General features: G+C 39.6%; 1 protein-coding gene across 3 annotated transcripts in view; it reads left to right on the top strand.

Moving 5' to 3' along the window:
- The window catches only part of LOC121536020 (storkhead-box protein 2-like), a 59104-nt gene extending 55313 nt beyond the window's left edge, over nt 1–3791 (top strand). For all 3 annotated transcript variants that reach the window (XM_045206375.1, XM_045206377.1, XM_045206376.1), the window contains one exon: nt 461–3791. In XM_045206375.1, coding sequence (XP_045062310.1) covers nt 461–665 — 205 coding nt within the window. In that variant the 3' untranslated portion in view covers nt 666–3791. The remainder of the gene's footprint in view (nt 1–460) is intronic.
- The last annotated feature ends 11853 nt before the right edge of the window (nt 3792–15644 follow it).

Genomic DNA, 15644 nt, shown 5'->3' on the forward strand with positions numbered 1-15644 from the left:
TCCAGCCCGTGGGCCTTTTGTTTGACACATGAGGTTTGGGATAGCCAAATTACAAATTTACAAATTACCTTGAAAGAAGTCTATGGACAAGGAGAGACTGCAATCCATGCTTTGGTTTATTTAAACTAGCCTTTGCCACCAACTGCTAATATTATTCTAACCAAAACACAATGTCCTCAAGTTAGCATGCTGTAAATTGCATGCCCAAATCATCCCAAAGTAACTTTCAACTAAGTCATAGAGCTACACAATCCATTTCAGAGATGATTTGGGCATGACCTTTAAAGCATGCTAACAGTGGGGCATTGGTATTTGGTTAGAAAATGAAAAGCTGTTGGTGGCAGTGGCTAGTTTGCTTCCCACTTATTGTAAATCTCCGTTATCCCCATCCTCTAATTCTCTTTCTCTCCTCTCCTTCTCTTTACTCCACGGACGTGTCTCCCTCTCACTGTCGTGGCAGGACACGTGAAAGCCTGGCTTCCAACACGTCGAGCATCATGGACAGCAATAGACGACAGAATCCAGCATTGAGTCCGGGCCACATGGGCACCACCAGCATTGGTCCGCCGTTCAGCTTTCGCGCCATCCCAGAACCCCCCCATACCGCACAGCCTGAGAAACTGCAGAAGTCTTCAACCTGCCTGGCGTCCATCACCAGCGTCTGACCTGACATACAGACAGACATCAAGGCCTGAGATGGAGGAGGTGGATTATTAAGGTTATGGTAGGGACCATTGGGGGTCGGGTAATAGGGGGGGTGGAGGAGGCAGAAGTTGAGTCACGTTGTGCCCCCACCTTCTCCTCACCCATCCACACACACGTCCACCCTCCCTCACCCAACCCCAGAAAATCCAACTACTACTGGGACTGTTAACCAGACAGGCATGGCTTCCATAGACTGTTCCCATAGCTTCAAAAACTTCACTGCAAAAAACAAACAAACAAATTGACAACCACGAAATAACGAAACTATCCTGACCAGATTAATTTTGTCTCCCATTACAAGAGAGCCGATCAGGAATTATCTTGATTTGGATTATATCGACTTTGATTTTGTTTTTGAGATGGATTTCCAGATTCCTCAATGTTGGTATTAGAGAAATGTTGATACATTTAGGATTGGAGTCACATTTGGGAAAATCTATACTTTTACGTGTTATTTCCAATCCATGTCCAATGAAATGTTTTCTATCAAGAATTATAAATAATTTATCAGGAGAATTATCTTATTTGTATGTTGATGTTGATGGACAGTATTACAAATAATGAAGGAAGAGATAAGAGATAAGAAGGTGGAAAGGCAAAATGTCAGAGGTTTTGATTTGTGTAGTGCAAAGCAAAATAGGCTATTGTAGTTCTATCCATACAGTATAATTTATTCATAAGTACAATAATGTATACTCAATTCTTTTTTTATGTTTAAATGACCAAAACAAAATCATTAAAACTAATAATGACAATTTAGTAAGGGAAAACAGTTGTTTTACATTGTTAGTTGAATTATTACGTTTCCATCCTGGAGCACTAATGTGCCTTTTCTGTGGTATTTATGACTAAATTTAAACAATTTTACATTTCTTTATCCAACATATAATCTCAGGTCATAAGAATTTATTCTCTTGAACACAAGCACACACACTCTGTCTGTAATCTGGTTGGTGGTGTGTGAGGAGTTAACCTCGCTGATCAGTGGCTCTCTGAGTGTTGTAATTGGTTTGAAAGGACTTGACTTTTCTGTTTGTTTCAGATGTGTTTGCCTTTTCACAACATGTTTGCCAGAGTGTGCATAGATAGACCATAAAATGGTTGCAGCGGGTGTAAATTGTAACTATATATCCCAGGGGTATAGGACAGAAAAGCGCCTTGTTTCCCTGAACATGTTTATCACTATCATCGCCAGAGCCATCAAGGCATTTATACAACTTATGTCTGCGGTTTTTCCTTGAAATGAAGTGTTGTTTTATGAAATTGACCAGCTACTAAATTGTCTTGCAAATTGCAAAATCTCACAAAATATTAGAGCATGCGGACTAGTGATGGCTACCTTGCAAGAGAATAGTGAAGAGTTATTGCAGTCCTGCCTCTTTATTCACAATATTGTTTGTATCACAATACTGTAAGTATTGTGTATTTGGAATTTGTTTTTCTTGTACAGGTGCTAAGATTTCTATATGAAACGCTCTATTCAATCCGTAACACTGAAGATCTGTTTTATAGCGCGATTGACAATTAAAGGCAATGGTTTGAAAGGACTTTACATTTCTCTTTGTTTCAGATATGTTTGCAGAGACTGCATTCACGGTAAACGCTGCATATGTCGGCCCAATCGGAAATTACCTTTACATTTGAAAAATCAAATCAAATTTTATTGGTCATACACACATATTTAGCAGATGTTATTGCGGGTGTAGCGAAATGCCTGTAAACGCAGGATCTTCTGCGATTCTTTGGCGATACTTCGGCGATACGGATTGAATCCAGTCCTGAGAAAAGAGCCAGAAAATGCTTGCACTTTGAAACGCTGCTCAGACGCAGCAATTGTCCTGAAACAAGTCCATGCATCAAAGCTACATTAGGGGTTAAGTTAATGACTGCCCCCCCTCTCCACAGGGAACACATGCAGAATTGCAATGTGTATTATTGGAGGAATTTATATATTTATGATGCCCATAAAACACAGTAAGTTTATCAATCTTGCATGATAGTGCTCAATTAATGAATTACACATTCAATTGTACAACTGTATTCACTTTTACTTTGAAACACTTTTTTTGAAGTTATCAGCAGTCTCCTCCCAGTGGGCAAAAATGTTGGTTGAAATGTGGTTAAAGTTATGTCAAATAACCTGATTACAATCAGTTAAAGATACCTTTTTCATAACAACATCAAGATGCCTGGGAAAGACTGCATAACCGGAATACAACCAGGTAAAGGAATATTTTTATGGTAGCTAAAAAACCTATAAATAAATTATTTTACAATCAGTAGCTAATGACATCACAAAATATGACCATGACATCACAAAATCACAAAATGTGAACCTGACCTCAGGACAACCAGTTTTGCCCGCTGGGATGATTGTAAGGCAAGAAGATTCAATTTTTGTCATGACACAAAACAAGTGACATATCAACATGCTCATGGATGTCATGTGGTGGTGTCATAATCTTGTACACACCATGTCATATATCACAAAGGCTATGTCAATCACTAATCAATGTCTGGTAACTATAGGCCAATGGATGATCAGGATCACACTTGATAAAAGATTATGTGAAATCCTAGATTATCATCAAGTTAGTAACAGTGAGACGGAGTGGAGACAAAGGGAAAGATTCAATAATGGATAATGTAGATTAATCAATATAAGCATAGATTTTTTTCGCAGCCACCATACAAAACTGGCTTGCTATTCAAGCCAGTTGCTGTGGCCGTAGTTACTTAGTTTCGTTTTCCTGACGTGTCTTTAGCATGACGTCTGCTATCAGAAATGGGGCGGGAACAATTTCTGGCCTTTTGGTAACCTATTTGATTGACAGGAGTCTTCCTTAGTCTATACTAATTTATTGATGGTCTTGCTCACCAAAGGCAAGACGCAGCATTTAGAAAGCTATAGATAATAGCGTTGTTTGTAGAAGTTGATCCTAACTGCTTACAGATAAATGTTGTGAGGGGAGCAACAATCATCAGAAAATGCACTGTGTTTAAACGTTACCTATATCATTTAGGATGATTAGCCCTGAAGGTCTAATGGGCATCTTAACTAATTAAAACATTAAGGTGAAACTGCTGGTAACTTGTCTAAAGACATTTATTTCATGGCTTATAAGCTATACTAGCCAAAGTTCATGAGAGAATGATATGTCCGTTTATTTAAATTATTTTTAAAGAAGGGAATGCAATGCCACGTTCAAGGTTAGACATTTAGCAATGAAAATACCAGAGGTGGGACAAAGTCATTGTTATGCAAGTCACAAGTAAGTCTCAAGTCTTTGCCCTCGAGTCCCGAGTCAAGTCGAGTCAAAGATGAGGCAAGTCCCAAGTCGAGTCAAAAGTCAAAGCCATCAAGTCTCAAGTCGAGTCCAAAGTCCTACATTTTAGTTTCGAGTCATTTCAAGTCCTCTTAGCAAGCCTTTGCAAGTCATTACAAGTCCTCGTAGCAAGTCTTCTCGAGTCATAAGGCGCAAGTCCAAGTGAAGTCACGAGTCATTGATGTTAAAGTCCAAGTCGAGTTGCAAGTCTTTGTACATTTTGTCGAGTCGAGTCTGAAGTCATCAAATTCATGACTCGAGTCTGACTCGAGTCCAAGTCACATGACTCGAGTCCACACCTCTGGAAAATACATTTACAATAGCCTATACTAGAGAACAAGTGATACTTTTTGATTGTTGAAAATCTTTGAAGTCCGTAAGAAAACCAGATCTGGGTTCAAATACCATTTGAAATCTCTCAAATACTTTGAGCTTTTGCGTTAGCCTGCCTGGTGTGCCAGGAGCGTGCCGTTTGCACTTTTGGGACTTTTGCAACAGGCAAACTCAATCAAGCACAACTAAGGTATTTGAAATGATTTTTAACCTAGGTCTGAAGAACCTGGACCGCATGGTTATTGGGTTATTTATTTCAGTGAGTGTGTGCCTCAAGAGTGATTTGACTATACCCGGTTGACAAAGGTTCCAGGAAACGTTACTGTACTCCATCTTGGGGTAAGCTATGCTTTTGGCCAAGGCAAATTAGAGAGCTATACTGTACATCTGGCAAGTGAAGCTAATAAAGTACCTGCTAAAGGATGGGAGTCATGGGAGAAAGAAGATGACTGGATCCAGATTACCACATTATTTTCACGTAGTAAGAAAAGGCTTAAGTTCAATTTAAACCACGTCGCACTTTAAAGCACATTTAAAGGCAACCCTCCTAGGAAATGTATAATATTGTACGACAATAACTCATTAGTGACGCCTTACCAAATAGTTAACTGATGGCGCCGCGGGATTCATGAATATGTCAATAAAAACTTAATTAACCTTTACTTACTCAACAGTAGAGTTGGAGGGAGTAAGAGGGACAAAGGAGTTAGGTTACATGATAGGCTTGTTATATGAGAACTCATTTACACGAGTAAGTTGGGAAATCAAATGCATTTACTAACACTAAAACCCAGAGGTGGGACAAAGTCATTGTTATGCAAGTCACAAGTAAGTCTCAAGTCTTTGCCCTCGAGTCCCGAGTCAAGTCGAGTCAAAGATGAGGCAAGTCCCAAGTCGAGTCAAAAGTCAAAGCCATCAAGTCTCAAGTCGAGTCCAAAGTCCTACATTTTAGTTTCGAGTCATTTCAAGTCCTCTTAGCAAGCCTTTGCAAGTCATGACAAGTCCCCGTAGCAAGTCTTCTCGAGTCATAAGGCGCAAGTCCAAGTCAAGTCACGAGTCATTGATGTTAAAGTCCAAGTCGAGTTGCAAGTCTTTGTACATTTTGTCGAGTCGAGTCTGAAGTCATCAAATTCATGACTCGAGTCTGACTCGAGTCCAAGTCACATGACTCGGGTCCACACCTCTGCTAAAACCACTTACAACAGTTATTTTTTCATAGTTAGTGGACCATTTGTTAATCCAGCTATAATGTAGCTACTACGTTATTATGGTCAAACATTCATCTGAAGTGTTACCTAATCCTTCATCAGTGATAAATAAACAAGTTTAATGCACCTTTGCTTTACCGTTTCTATTTGCAGACCTGGACTTTTGTGCACTGTCACTAAACTATAACGTTTAGTAGACAAAATAGGAACACAACACTTCCTCCAATGAAAACATTATATGGAAATGATATTGTTAACGTCAACTACTTATTTTACTGTACAGACTGAACATCATAAAACTGACTACATTTTTATGTTGTTTTTCCCCCTTGCATTGAAGTATGCTGCCTTAATAAAAACACCCCTGTGAAGGATTGGCACAAACATTATACAACTGCAGAAGACATTACAGTATGTATCTAAATGTGCATATTGGGTAGTGTGATGATGATGATTACGATGGGACAAAGAGCAATTCTGCTTTCAGACATTGCAGTGCGGGTCATCATCTGTGATGTTTGTTTGTTTATTTGTTTATGAGGACACACAAGGTACAGGTTTTAATCTCCTCACCAATGTTTCAGTACAAAGTAATGGACTTGTATCGAGTGACCCTATATAACGACATCAATATCCAACTTTGTAAAAGACATTTCAATAAAACTTCCCACTACCGTGTATGGATTATTCATTCTACGATTATCCAAAGTTGTACTTGTATTCAGCGTTTTGAATGCATTTTTAGGGGCATATTCCCCACTGTTTCAACTGTGCAGCTATTGCTGCTCGAATTACAATAAAGAACAGTTGGGGTCTTGTGTCCAATGAATGGATAATGCTTGAAAAGTGTGTTAGTGCAGCCTGCTCTCATAGACTAGACGTAACATAGTAAACGGTAAGTCCGAAACACTCAAATTAGTATGATACAGTATGTTACGTTTGGTATGGTTACATTAGACAGAAGGTTACTTAAGGCAAAAATGAAAGGAGGGTGGTTGGCTGGGGTGGGTGGATGGGTAGACGTATATAACATGTCTCCCGAGTGGCGCAGTGGTCTAAGGCACTGCATCGCAGTGCTAGCTGTGCCACTAGAGATCCTGGTTCGAATCCAGGCTCTGCTGTAGCCGGCCGCAACCGGGAGACCAATGGGGCGGCGCACAATTGGCCCAGCGTCGTCCAGGGTAGGGGAGGGAATGGCCGGCAGGGAGGTAGCTCAGTTGGTAGAGCATGGCGTTTGCAACGCCAGGGTTGTGGGTTCGATTCCCATGGGGTATGAAAATTAAAAAGAATAATGTATGCACTAACTGTAAGTCGCTCTGGATAAGAGCATCTGCTAAATGACGTAAATGTAATGTAATGTAAATGTGAATGTCTAACAAAACCCAAAGGTTGAGTGTTCGAATCTCATCATGAACAATTTTAGCTAATTTGCAACTACTTTCTAGCTACTTTTCAACTACTTAGATTAAACGGTTAAGGTTAGGGGAAGGGTTAGTTAACATGCTAACTCCTAACCCTAAACTTATCCCATAGCCTAGCTAACGTTAGCCACCTATATAATGTTAGCATTAGCCACCTAGCTAACATTAGCCACAACAAATTAGAATTCGTAACATATTGTACTAATTGCAATTGAATGCAAATTTGTAACATGTTGTACGAATTGCAATTCGTAACATATCATAGAAATTGTTATTGGTAACATATCATACAAAATGGATGATGGACATCCACAAATTAATACCATACAAAACGTAACATATCATTCTAAATGGAGTGTTGCAGATTTACATACATAATAATATGAACTGCTCTGAGATAAAGCTGACATCTCCAACCTATGCAATTTATATAAAAACCAACTCATGAAGTTGTATGATGGTTGACATAGCTTTATTGGGATGACATGGTGTTTGTGTTGTTATGACCAGGGTTGGGGTGAGTAATTAATTCATTAATTTTTAACTTGAAGATCTTGTCCATGTCATTGACTTCCATCGTTTTTTGGTTAGCAGCAGCTAGTTAAAGAGATTGAACAGGATCTTAAAGATGCGTTATAATAGTTTTGTGTAATTTCAGCCTGTAGTTTTGAAAGTAGCGCTCACAAGCCTAAACGAGTCCACGAAAGGTGTGCACAATTATGTACAACGTCATCCATTTCGTATCATATGTTACATCCTGCAACAACAACAAAAAACAACATTCTAATTCTTACAATATGTTACCAATTTGTAAGTGCTTAAATACATTTAACAGGATCTTAAGCAATTACAAATTCATAACATATTGTATGAATTGCAAGATTTTTTTTGCTGCATACACTAAATGACCAAAGGTATGTGGACACCTGCTCGTCGAACACCTCATTCCAAAATCACGGCCATTAATATGGAGTTAGTTCCCCCTTTGCTGCTATAACAGTTTCCACTGCTCCAGAGTCCAATGGCGGTGAGCTTTACACCACTCCAGCCGACGAACAGTTCTTGTGCTGACGTTGATTCCAGAGGCAGTTTGGAACTCTGTAGTTAGTGTTGCGACCGAGGACAGACTATTTTTTATCCGCTTCAGCACTCGGCGGTCCTGTTCTGTGAACTTGTGTGGCCTACCACCTCGCGGCTGAGCCATTGTTGCTCTTAGATGTTTCCACTTCACAATGACAGCACTTACAGTTGACCGGGGCAGCTCTAGCAGGGCAGAAATTTGACGAACTGACTTGTTGGAAAGGTGGCGCCTATGACGGTGCCACGTTGAAAGTCACTGAGCTCTTCAGTAAGGCCATTCTACTGCCAATGTTTGTCTATGGCGATTGCATGGCTGTGTGCTCAATTTTATACACCTGTCAGCAACTCATTTGAAGGCGTGTCCACATACTTTTGTAGATATAGTGTATGTTAAGAATTCCCATTCATACAATATGTTACAAAAAATAGAGGTAAGTCCTAGAATAGTACAGATATGAAGGGAAGATGTTTATCCTAATACGGTTGCATTTAGGTCCAACAATGCACTTTCCTAGAAGGCCTATTGATGTAACTTGTAATCTACACCTCGATTAGGCTGATAGAAATCCTTATTATTTTGATAAATGATTTTCAATTTGAGCTTCATTATTTCTATATAACCTACACTTTCTCGTTCTGAACTTCTAACGCGAGTGGGGCAGGTGTGGCTTTGTGACAATGATCACAAGAGCAGCTGCTCAACGATTGGACAGCTCCAATACAGTTCCACCTCCGACACAGCCAAAACATCAGCTATGCGGGTGTCGGCTATCGCCGGTTAACGCTTGCGCTTGATCTGATTGAATCTAGGCCTAATTAAAAAGTTAACATTTGGAAACAGTGGCCAGGTAAACATAACCAAAGCATGGATTGCTGTCATACCTTGTCCATAGACTGCTGACTGGGAAAGCAAACCAATATGTAATTATGTAATTTGGGTGCACTATCCATTAACAACTCACAGAACATATTCTGTCTGTCTCAGTTTCACAGGCAATTAGCCACATTAAGTTTAGTGATTGTACTGTATATCAACTGGCACCATATTTGCTTAAAAGTGTTCACTTCCTAGCCGGAGCAAGTTGTAGGATGTTTTTGGGAGGTCATCATTTTGAATAATAATTTTTAAAAAGTGTACTTTTTTCACACAAAAAAGAAAACTATCTATTTAAATAATTTAGGAGTTGCCACATTTCAAATATCCACGTGCTATATGGTCTCCTCCTGTGCTTTTTATTAGACAAGTGGCTCTTGTACACAATCATGAGCGTAGACTGTAAGGATGTTCACAATCTTTTTATATTTTGCTCTGAAGTGTGACATATTCGTCTATTATCTCCCTTTTGTTAGCACCAATGCACCAGACTCATACACACACATGCACTTACCTAGCTACCTCCACCACCTCTGTGACAGCAGAGCAAGACAGTGTGTCAACATTTAGGTTATGTGTCTGTGGTACACAGTCATATGTAAATATATATTAATATATATCAGCCTCTACAATGTTGACTAGTCAAATTCAAAAGCAGGTCGCTTCAAGTGCTGCAATTATCATTTTAGGTGTTTGCAACAATATAACATTTTTAAGACCTCTGTATGACTATTCATCTAATATGTTACTTGGAAACTTGGGGCAGAATCAAACCTAGGACTGTGGGAGACTTTCACTGCACAAAAAAATCATAAAATATACTTTCATGTGATGCAGTAATGGCATGACTTTCTTGCAGTGCAGGTTGGTTGTAATTCCAGCCCTAGGGTAGTTTGCTGTCAAATTAAATGGTCACACAGCATTTGGACGGAATGCTGAAATATACAGATTCATTAAATGGAACGCGACCCATATATTATAGCATGCCGCTTTCAAACCAACTGGGAACTCTGAAAAATACAAGGTCAAATCATGACGTCAGTGATCTTCAGGTTTGAAAGTCGGAGCTCTTGAAAGAGGGCCGAGTTCCTGAGTTGGAAATTCTGACTGTTCAAATCAAATTTTCCCAGCCGGAGCTGTTTTTTTTCTTCAGAGTTCCCAGTTGTTTTGAACACAGCAACTATCTGGTTCCCGACTGCACAGTCAATGATGTGGCACGCAGTCTCAAATCTAATCACCTTCCAGTACTACTATCTGGTGACTGAAGGAGCATGCTGCTTATGTCGCGTTCAAAACAACTGGAAATTGGGAACTCAGAACTGGACAATCTCAGACATCCAACTTCATTCCGTTCAAGACAACTGGAAACTCTGAAGAAAACGAGCTCCGACTGGTAAGATTTGTTTTGAACGGTCATCCAACTTAGAATTTCAAGTCGGGAATGCAGGCCTCTTTCCAGAGCTCCTACCTGAAGATGACTGACGTCATGATTCGACCTCGTTTTTTTCAGAGTTCCCAGTTGTCTTGAAAGCACCATTACTGCAGTAGGAGGTTAGTGATGTCACCGTACCATATGACTAAACTAATAAGAGGGCCCAGTCCCATTTCAGTCCTTGCCTCTACCTGTATAGTATTATTGACCGGAAAGGACTAGATAAGGGTAAGCGATATGGTGATGGTCTTCCTAGACCTGCAGTAGGCAGAGTGGGGATTCCTCCATATTGCTTTCACGTATCCAGCCCTATCAGATCTGTGGAGACCAAAGGGCAAAAGGGGCTAGGCATTGAAATGGAATGTGGCCATTAAAACGTAATCTTCACTCCAACCCACAGAAATTGGAGCAACAGCAACCTCGTGTGGCACAAGTAGCAGTACCAGTGCCCTCTTGTTATCAAAATCAGAAAGGTATTTTGCTTAGGGCCGGGATTCAATCTGATCCGTGTTATAGCAAGCTTGACCTTTAAATGTGAATGTGATCCTCGCGATAGCCGGAACGTTGCCTTTAAAAAAGACATTGTCTACAAGTCTGATTGAATCCCATCCTTGTTTGGGTTATATTGCACATTTTGTTACGGGTGACAGTTTTGATACTCATCACTGCATCCTGTAGGCTTATCAAAAGTTTGGCTGGACTTCACTAAAGACAGGTAGAGCTCTTCATTACTCCATTTTTGTTTACAAGGCCCTATTTCATAAACTTCCGTCTTATCTAACTTTGCTGTTGCAGTATAGATACCTGAGTTGCCTAACCCCTTCACAGGATTGGATTACTCTTGAGGTTCCTAGGGTCTCCACCGAGCTAGGTAAATCTGCTTTTAGTTTTAATGCACCATATTGCTGGAACAAAATTCTAAATACATTTCATCTTAATATTCTTGTAACGTTCAGTATTGATTGGGTAATTATTTGTTTTTCTGGGTGATTTGTGATGTTTTACTTGTGCTTCCCATGATTGTGTTTTTGTATTTTAATGTGTATATATATGTATATTTTGTGTATAATGTGTATATTTGTGTTGTATTGTGCAGGGCACATTTGAAAAAGAGACCTAAGTCTCAGTATGTCTTATGGTAAAATAAAGGTAAAATAAAAACAACAGTTACATGGTGATTTACCAGGTGAAATAAGGGTGAAATAATTGTACAAACTAAAAAACTTTGTGGTCCTCTGTAGCTCAATTGGTAGAGCATGGCGCTTGTAACACCAGGGTAGTGGGTTCGATCCCCAGGACCACCCATACGTAAAAATGTATGCACACATGACTGTAAATCGCTTTGGATTAAAGCGTCTGCTAAATGGCATATATTTTTTATTTAAAAAACTCTAATTTGTGTGTACTTTTATTTTCTGAAGACAACAGGTCGTACTGACTAGACAAAATGTGAGGACATGAAATTATTAAGGATGGTACCGTTTCTATGACAATGGAGCAGAGTCAATAGAACTAACATTAGTTTAAAATAGACATGATCAATGTGCGCGTGTTAGGCCTACATTATGATCAAATAGCCACAGTAGCCTACTTGACCACTGTTAAAACTAACTTATAGTGGGTACAGCCTCAGTGTTCACAGTAAACGCGTGCCAGAAGTTGCACAGAAGTTGCACAGAATTTTCACAACATTAAAGTTTGCGTTCAGCAGACCTTTGCTCAGTGATTTTAAAAATGAGGACATGATATAATCATGTTGTACAGAGACAGCTTATGGTCAAAGGTAATACATCAATTTTTCCAAATGGACAACCATATCACTAAAGGACAGTATTAAAAAGTTATTTGCAAAAATCCATAAAAACTCCATGCATTTTTATGGATTTTTGCAAATAACTTTTTAATACTGTCCTTTAGTGATATGGACTATGTAAATATAAAAAAAACGGTCCTACTTTAAAATGACAATATAATAATTGATTTACATGGTATGCCTAATTACTTTGACATGTGCAGTGCCTTGCAAAAGTATTCATCCCCTTTGGCATTTTTCGTATTTTGTTGCATTACAACCTGTAATTTAAATTGATTTTTATTTGGATTTCATGTAATGGACATACACAAAATAGTCCTAATTGGTGAAGTGTAATGAAAAAATAACTTGTTTCAAAAAATTCAAAAAAAGGAATAACGGAAAACTGGTGCGTGCATCCAGCGGGGGAAAAAAGGATTTAGTCAGCCACCAATTGTGCAAGTTCTCCCACTTAAAAAGATGAGAGAGGCATGTAATTTTCATCATAGGTACATGTCAACTATGACAGACAAAATGAGAAAAAAATATCCAGAAAATCACATTATAGGATTTTTTATGAATTTATTTGCAAATTATGGTGGAAAATAAGTATTTGGTCAATAACAAAAGTTTCTCAATACTTTGTTATATACCCTTTTTTGGCAATGGCACAGGTCAAACGTTTTCTGTAAGTCTTCACAAGGTTTTCACACACTGTTGCTGGTATTTTGGCCCATTCCTCCATGCAGATCTCGTCTAGAGCAGTGATGTTTTGGGGCTGTCGCTGGGCAACACGGACTTTCAACTCCCTCCAAAGATTTTCTATGGGGTTGAGATCTGGAGACTGGCTAGGCCACTCCAGGACCTTGAAATGCTTCTTAAGAAGCAATGTTCTAAAAAAAACATTGTAAAGTGGTTATCCCACTGGCTCTGGATAAGAGCGTCTGCTAAATGACGTAAATGTAAATTTAATGAGGAAGGAAATTATTTGGATATATTGAAGCAACATCTCAAGACATCAGTCAGGAAGTTAAAGCTTGGTCGCAAACTGCTCTTCCAAATGGACAATGACCCCAAGCATACGTCCAAAGGTGTGGCAAAATGGCTTAAGGACAACAAAGTCAAGGTATTGGAGTGGCCATCACAAAGCCCTGACCTCAATCCTATAGAACATTTGTGGGCAGAACTGAAAAAGCATGTGCGAGCAAGGAGGCCTACAAACCTGACTCCGTTACACCAGCTCTGTCAGGAGGAATGGGCCAAAATTCACCCAACTTATTGTGGGAAGCTTGTGGAAGGCTACCCGAAACGTTTGACCCAAGTTAAACAATTTAAAGGCATTGCTACCAAATACTAATTGAGTGTATCTAAACTTCTGACCCACTGGGAATGTGATGAAATAAATCATTCTCTATATTATTATTTCACAGTCTTAAAATAAAGTGGTGATCCAACTGACCTAAAACAGGGAATTTTTACTAGGATTAAATGTCAGGAGTTGTGAAAAACTGAGTTTAAATGTATTTAGCTAAGTTGTATGTAAACTTCCGACTTCAACTGTAGTTAGTTAAATAAAGTCCACCTGTGTGCAATCTAAGTGTCACATGATCTGTCACATAATCTCAGTATATATACAACTGTTCTGAAAGGCCCTAGAGTCTGCAACACCACTAAGCAAGGGGCACCACCAAGCAAGCGGCACCATGAAGGACAAGGAGCTCTCCAAACAGGTCAAAAATAAGCAAACACATTTGTTGTTTGCCAAAAGGCATGTGGGAGACTCCCCAAACATATGGAAGAAGGTACTCTGATCAGATGAGACTAAAATTGAGTTTTTTGGCCATCAAGGAAAACGCTATGTCTGGCGCAAACCCAACACCTCTCATCACCACGAGAACGAGAATCCCCACAGTGAAGCATGGTTGTGTCAGCATCATGCTGTGGGGATGTTTTTCATCGGTAGGGACTGGGAAACTGGTCAGAATTGAAGATCTATAGGCTACACTGAGGTTTTTCTTTCATTATTTTTATCTGCCGTTAGTGCATAACATGCTGACCACACGCATGCGTATCAAAACAAACTCTGAGCCAACTATATTAATTTGGGGACAGGCCGAAAAGCATTAAACATTTATGGCAATTTAGCAAGCTAGATTGCTGTTGCTAGCTAATTTGTCCTGGGATATAAACATTGGGTTGTTATTTTACCTGAAATGCATAAGGTCCCCTACTCCGACAATTAATCCACAGATAAAAGGGTCAACCGAGTTAGTTTCTAGTAATCTCTCCTCTTTCAGGCTTCTTCTTCTTTGGACTTTATATGGCAGTTGGCAACCAACTTTAAGGTGCATTACCACCGTCAACTGGACTGGAGTGTGGACCTCAGTTCATCTTTCAATCATCCACGTGGGTATATGCTCCTAAAAACCAATGAGGAGATGGGAAAGGTGGGACTTGCAGCACTTCAAGCGTCACAAATAGAAACAAGTTATATTTTAGCGCCTGGCTACGCAGACGCTCGTTGACGCGCGCGTGCAGTGTGGGTGCAATGATTGAATAACATGTATGTGTACATTTATTTTGCAACGCTCAGGCACACGACGCGGGTGGTGTGGTCAGCATGTTAAGTCTAAGCTTGGGCCTAACTGTACGTGCGCCAAATACACGCCAATTTCCACATGATTTTGGAAACTTGGGCAGAAAAAGTTAACGTCGATCCACTGAGACAAAAGGGACAATGTCGAAGTGTAATTCAATAAGAGAAAAGCTGCAAAATGGAGAGTTGAAAATAAAAAGAAGGGAAATATGTTATGTATGATAATTGTGATGCGCTATACAAATTTGACAGTCACAAGATGGGGTCTTCAAACATGGCATGTCAAGGGAACTGTACTGTTCAGATGGGTTAAATGGAAACTGAAATCTGGACACCGACTGTAGGTCTATTACTGCTCACATAGCCTAATATAAATAAAATAAAATAAAATGTTATTTGTCACATGCACCGAATACAACAGGTGTAGACCTTACCGTGAAATACTTACTTACAAGCCCCTAGCCAACAATGCAGTTTTAAGAAAAATAAGAGTTAAGAAAAAATATTTACTAAATAAACTAAAGTAAAAAATAAAAGAGCAACAATAAAATAACAATAACGAGGCTATATACAGGTGGTACCGGTACCGAGTCAATGGGGGTCAATGCAAATATTCCGGGTAGCCATTTGATTAGCTGTTCAGCAGTCTTATGGCTTGGGGGTAGAAGCTGTTCAGAAGCCTTTTGGACCTAGACTTGGCGCTCCGGTACCGCTTGCCGTGCGGTAGCAGAGAGAACAGTCTATGACTAGGGTGGCTGGAGTCTTTGGCAATTTGTAGGGCCTTCCTCTGACACCGCCTGGGTTAGAGGTTCTGGATGGCAGGAAGCTTGGTCCCAGTGATGTACTGGGCCGTACGCACTACCCTCTGTAGTGCCTT

The sequence above is a fragment of the Coregonus clupeaformis genome, chromosome 22 (genome assembly GCF_020615455.1).
Source record: "Coregonus clupeaformis isolate EN_2021a chromosome 22, ASM2061545v1, whole genome shotgun sequence".
Taxonomy (NCBI): domain Eukaryota; kingdom Metazoa; phylum Chordata; class Actinopteri; order Salmoniformes; family Salmonidae; genus Coregonus; species Coregonus clupeaformis.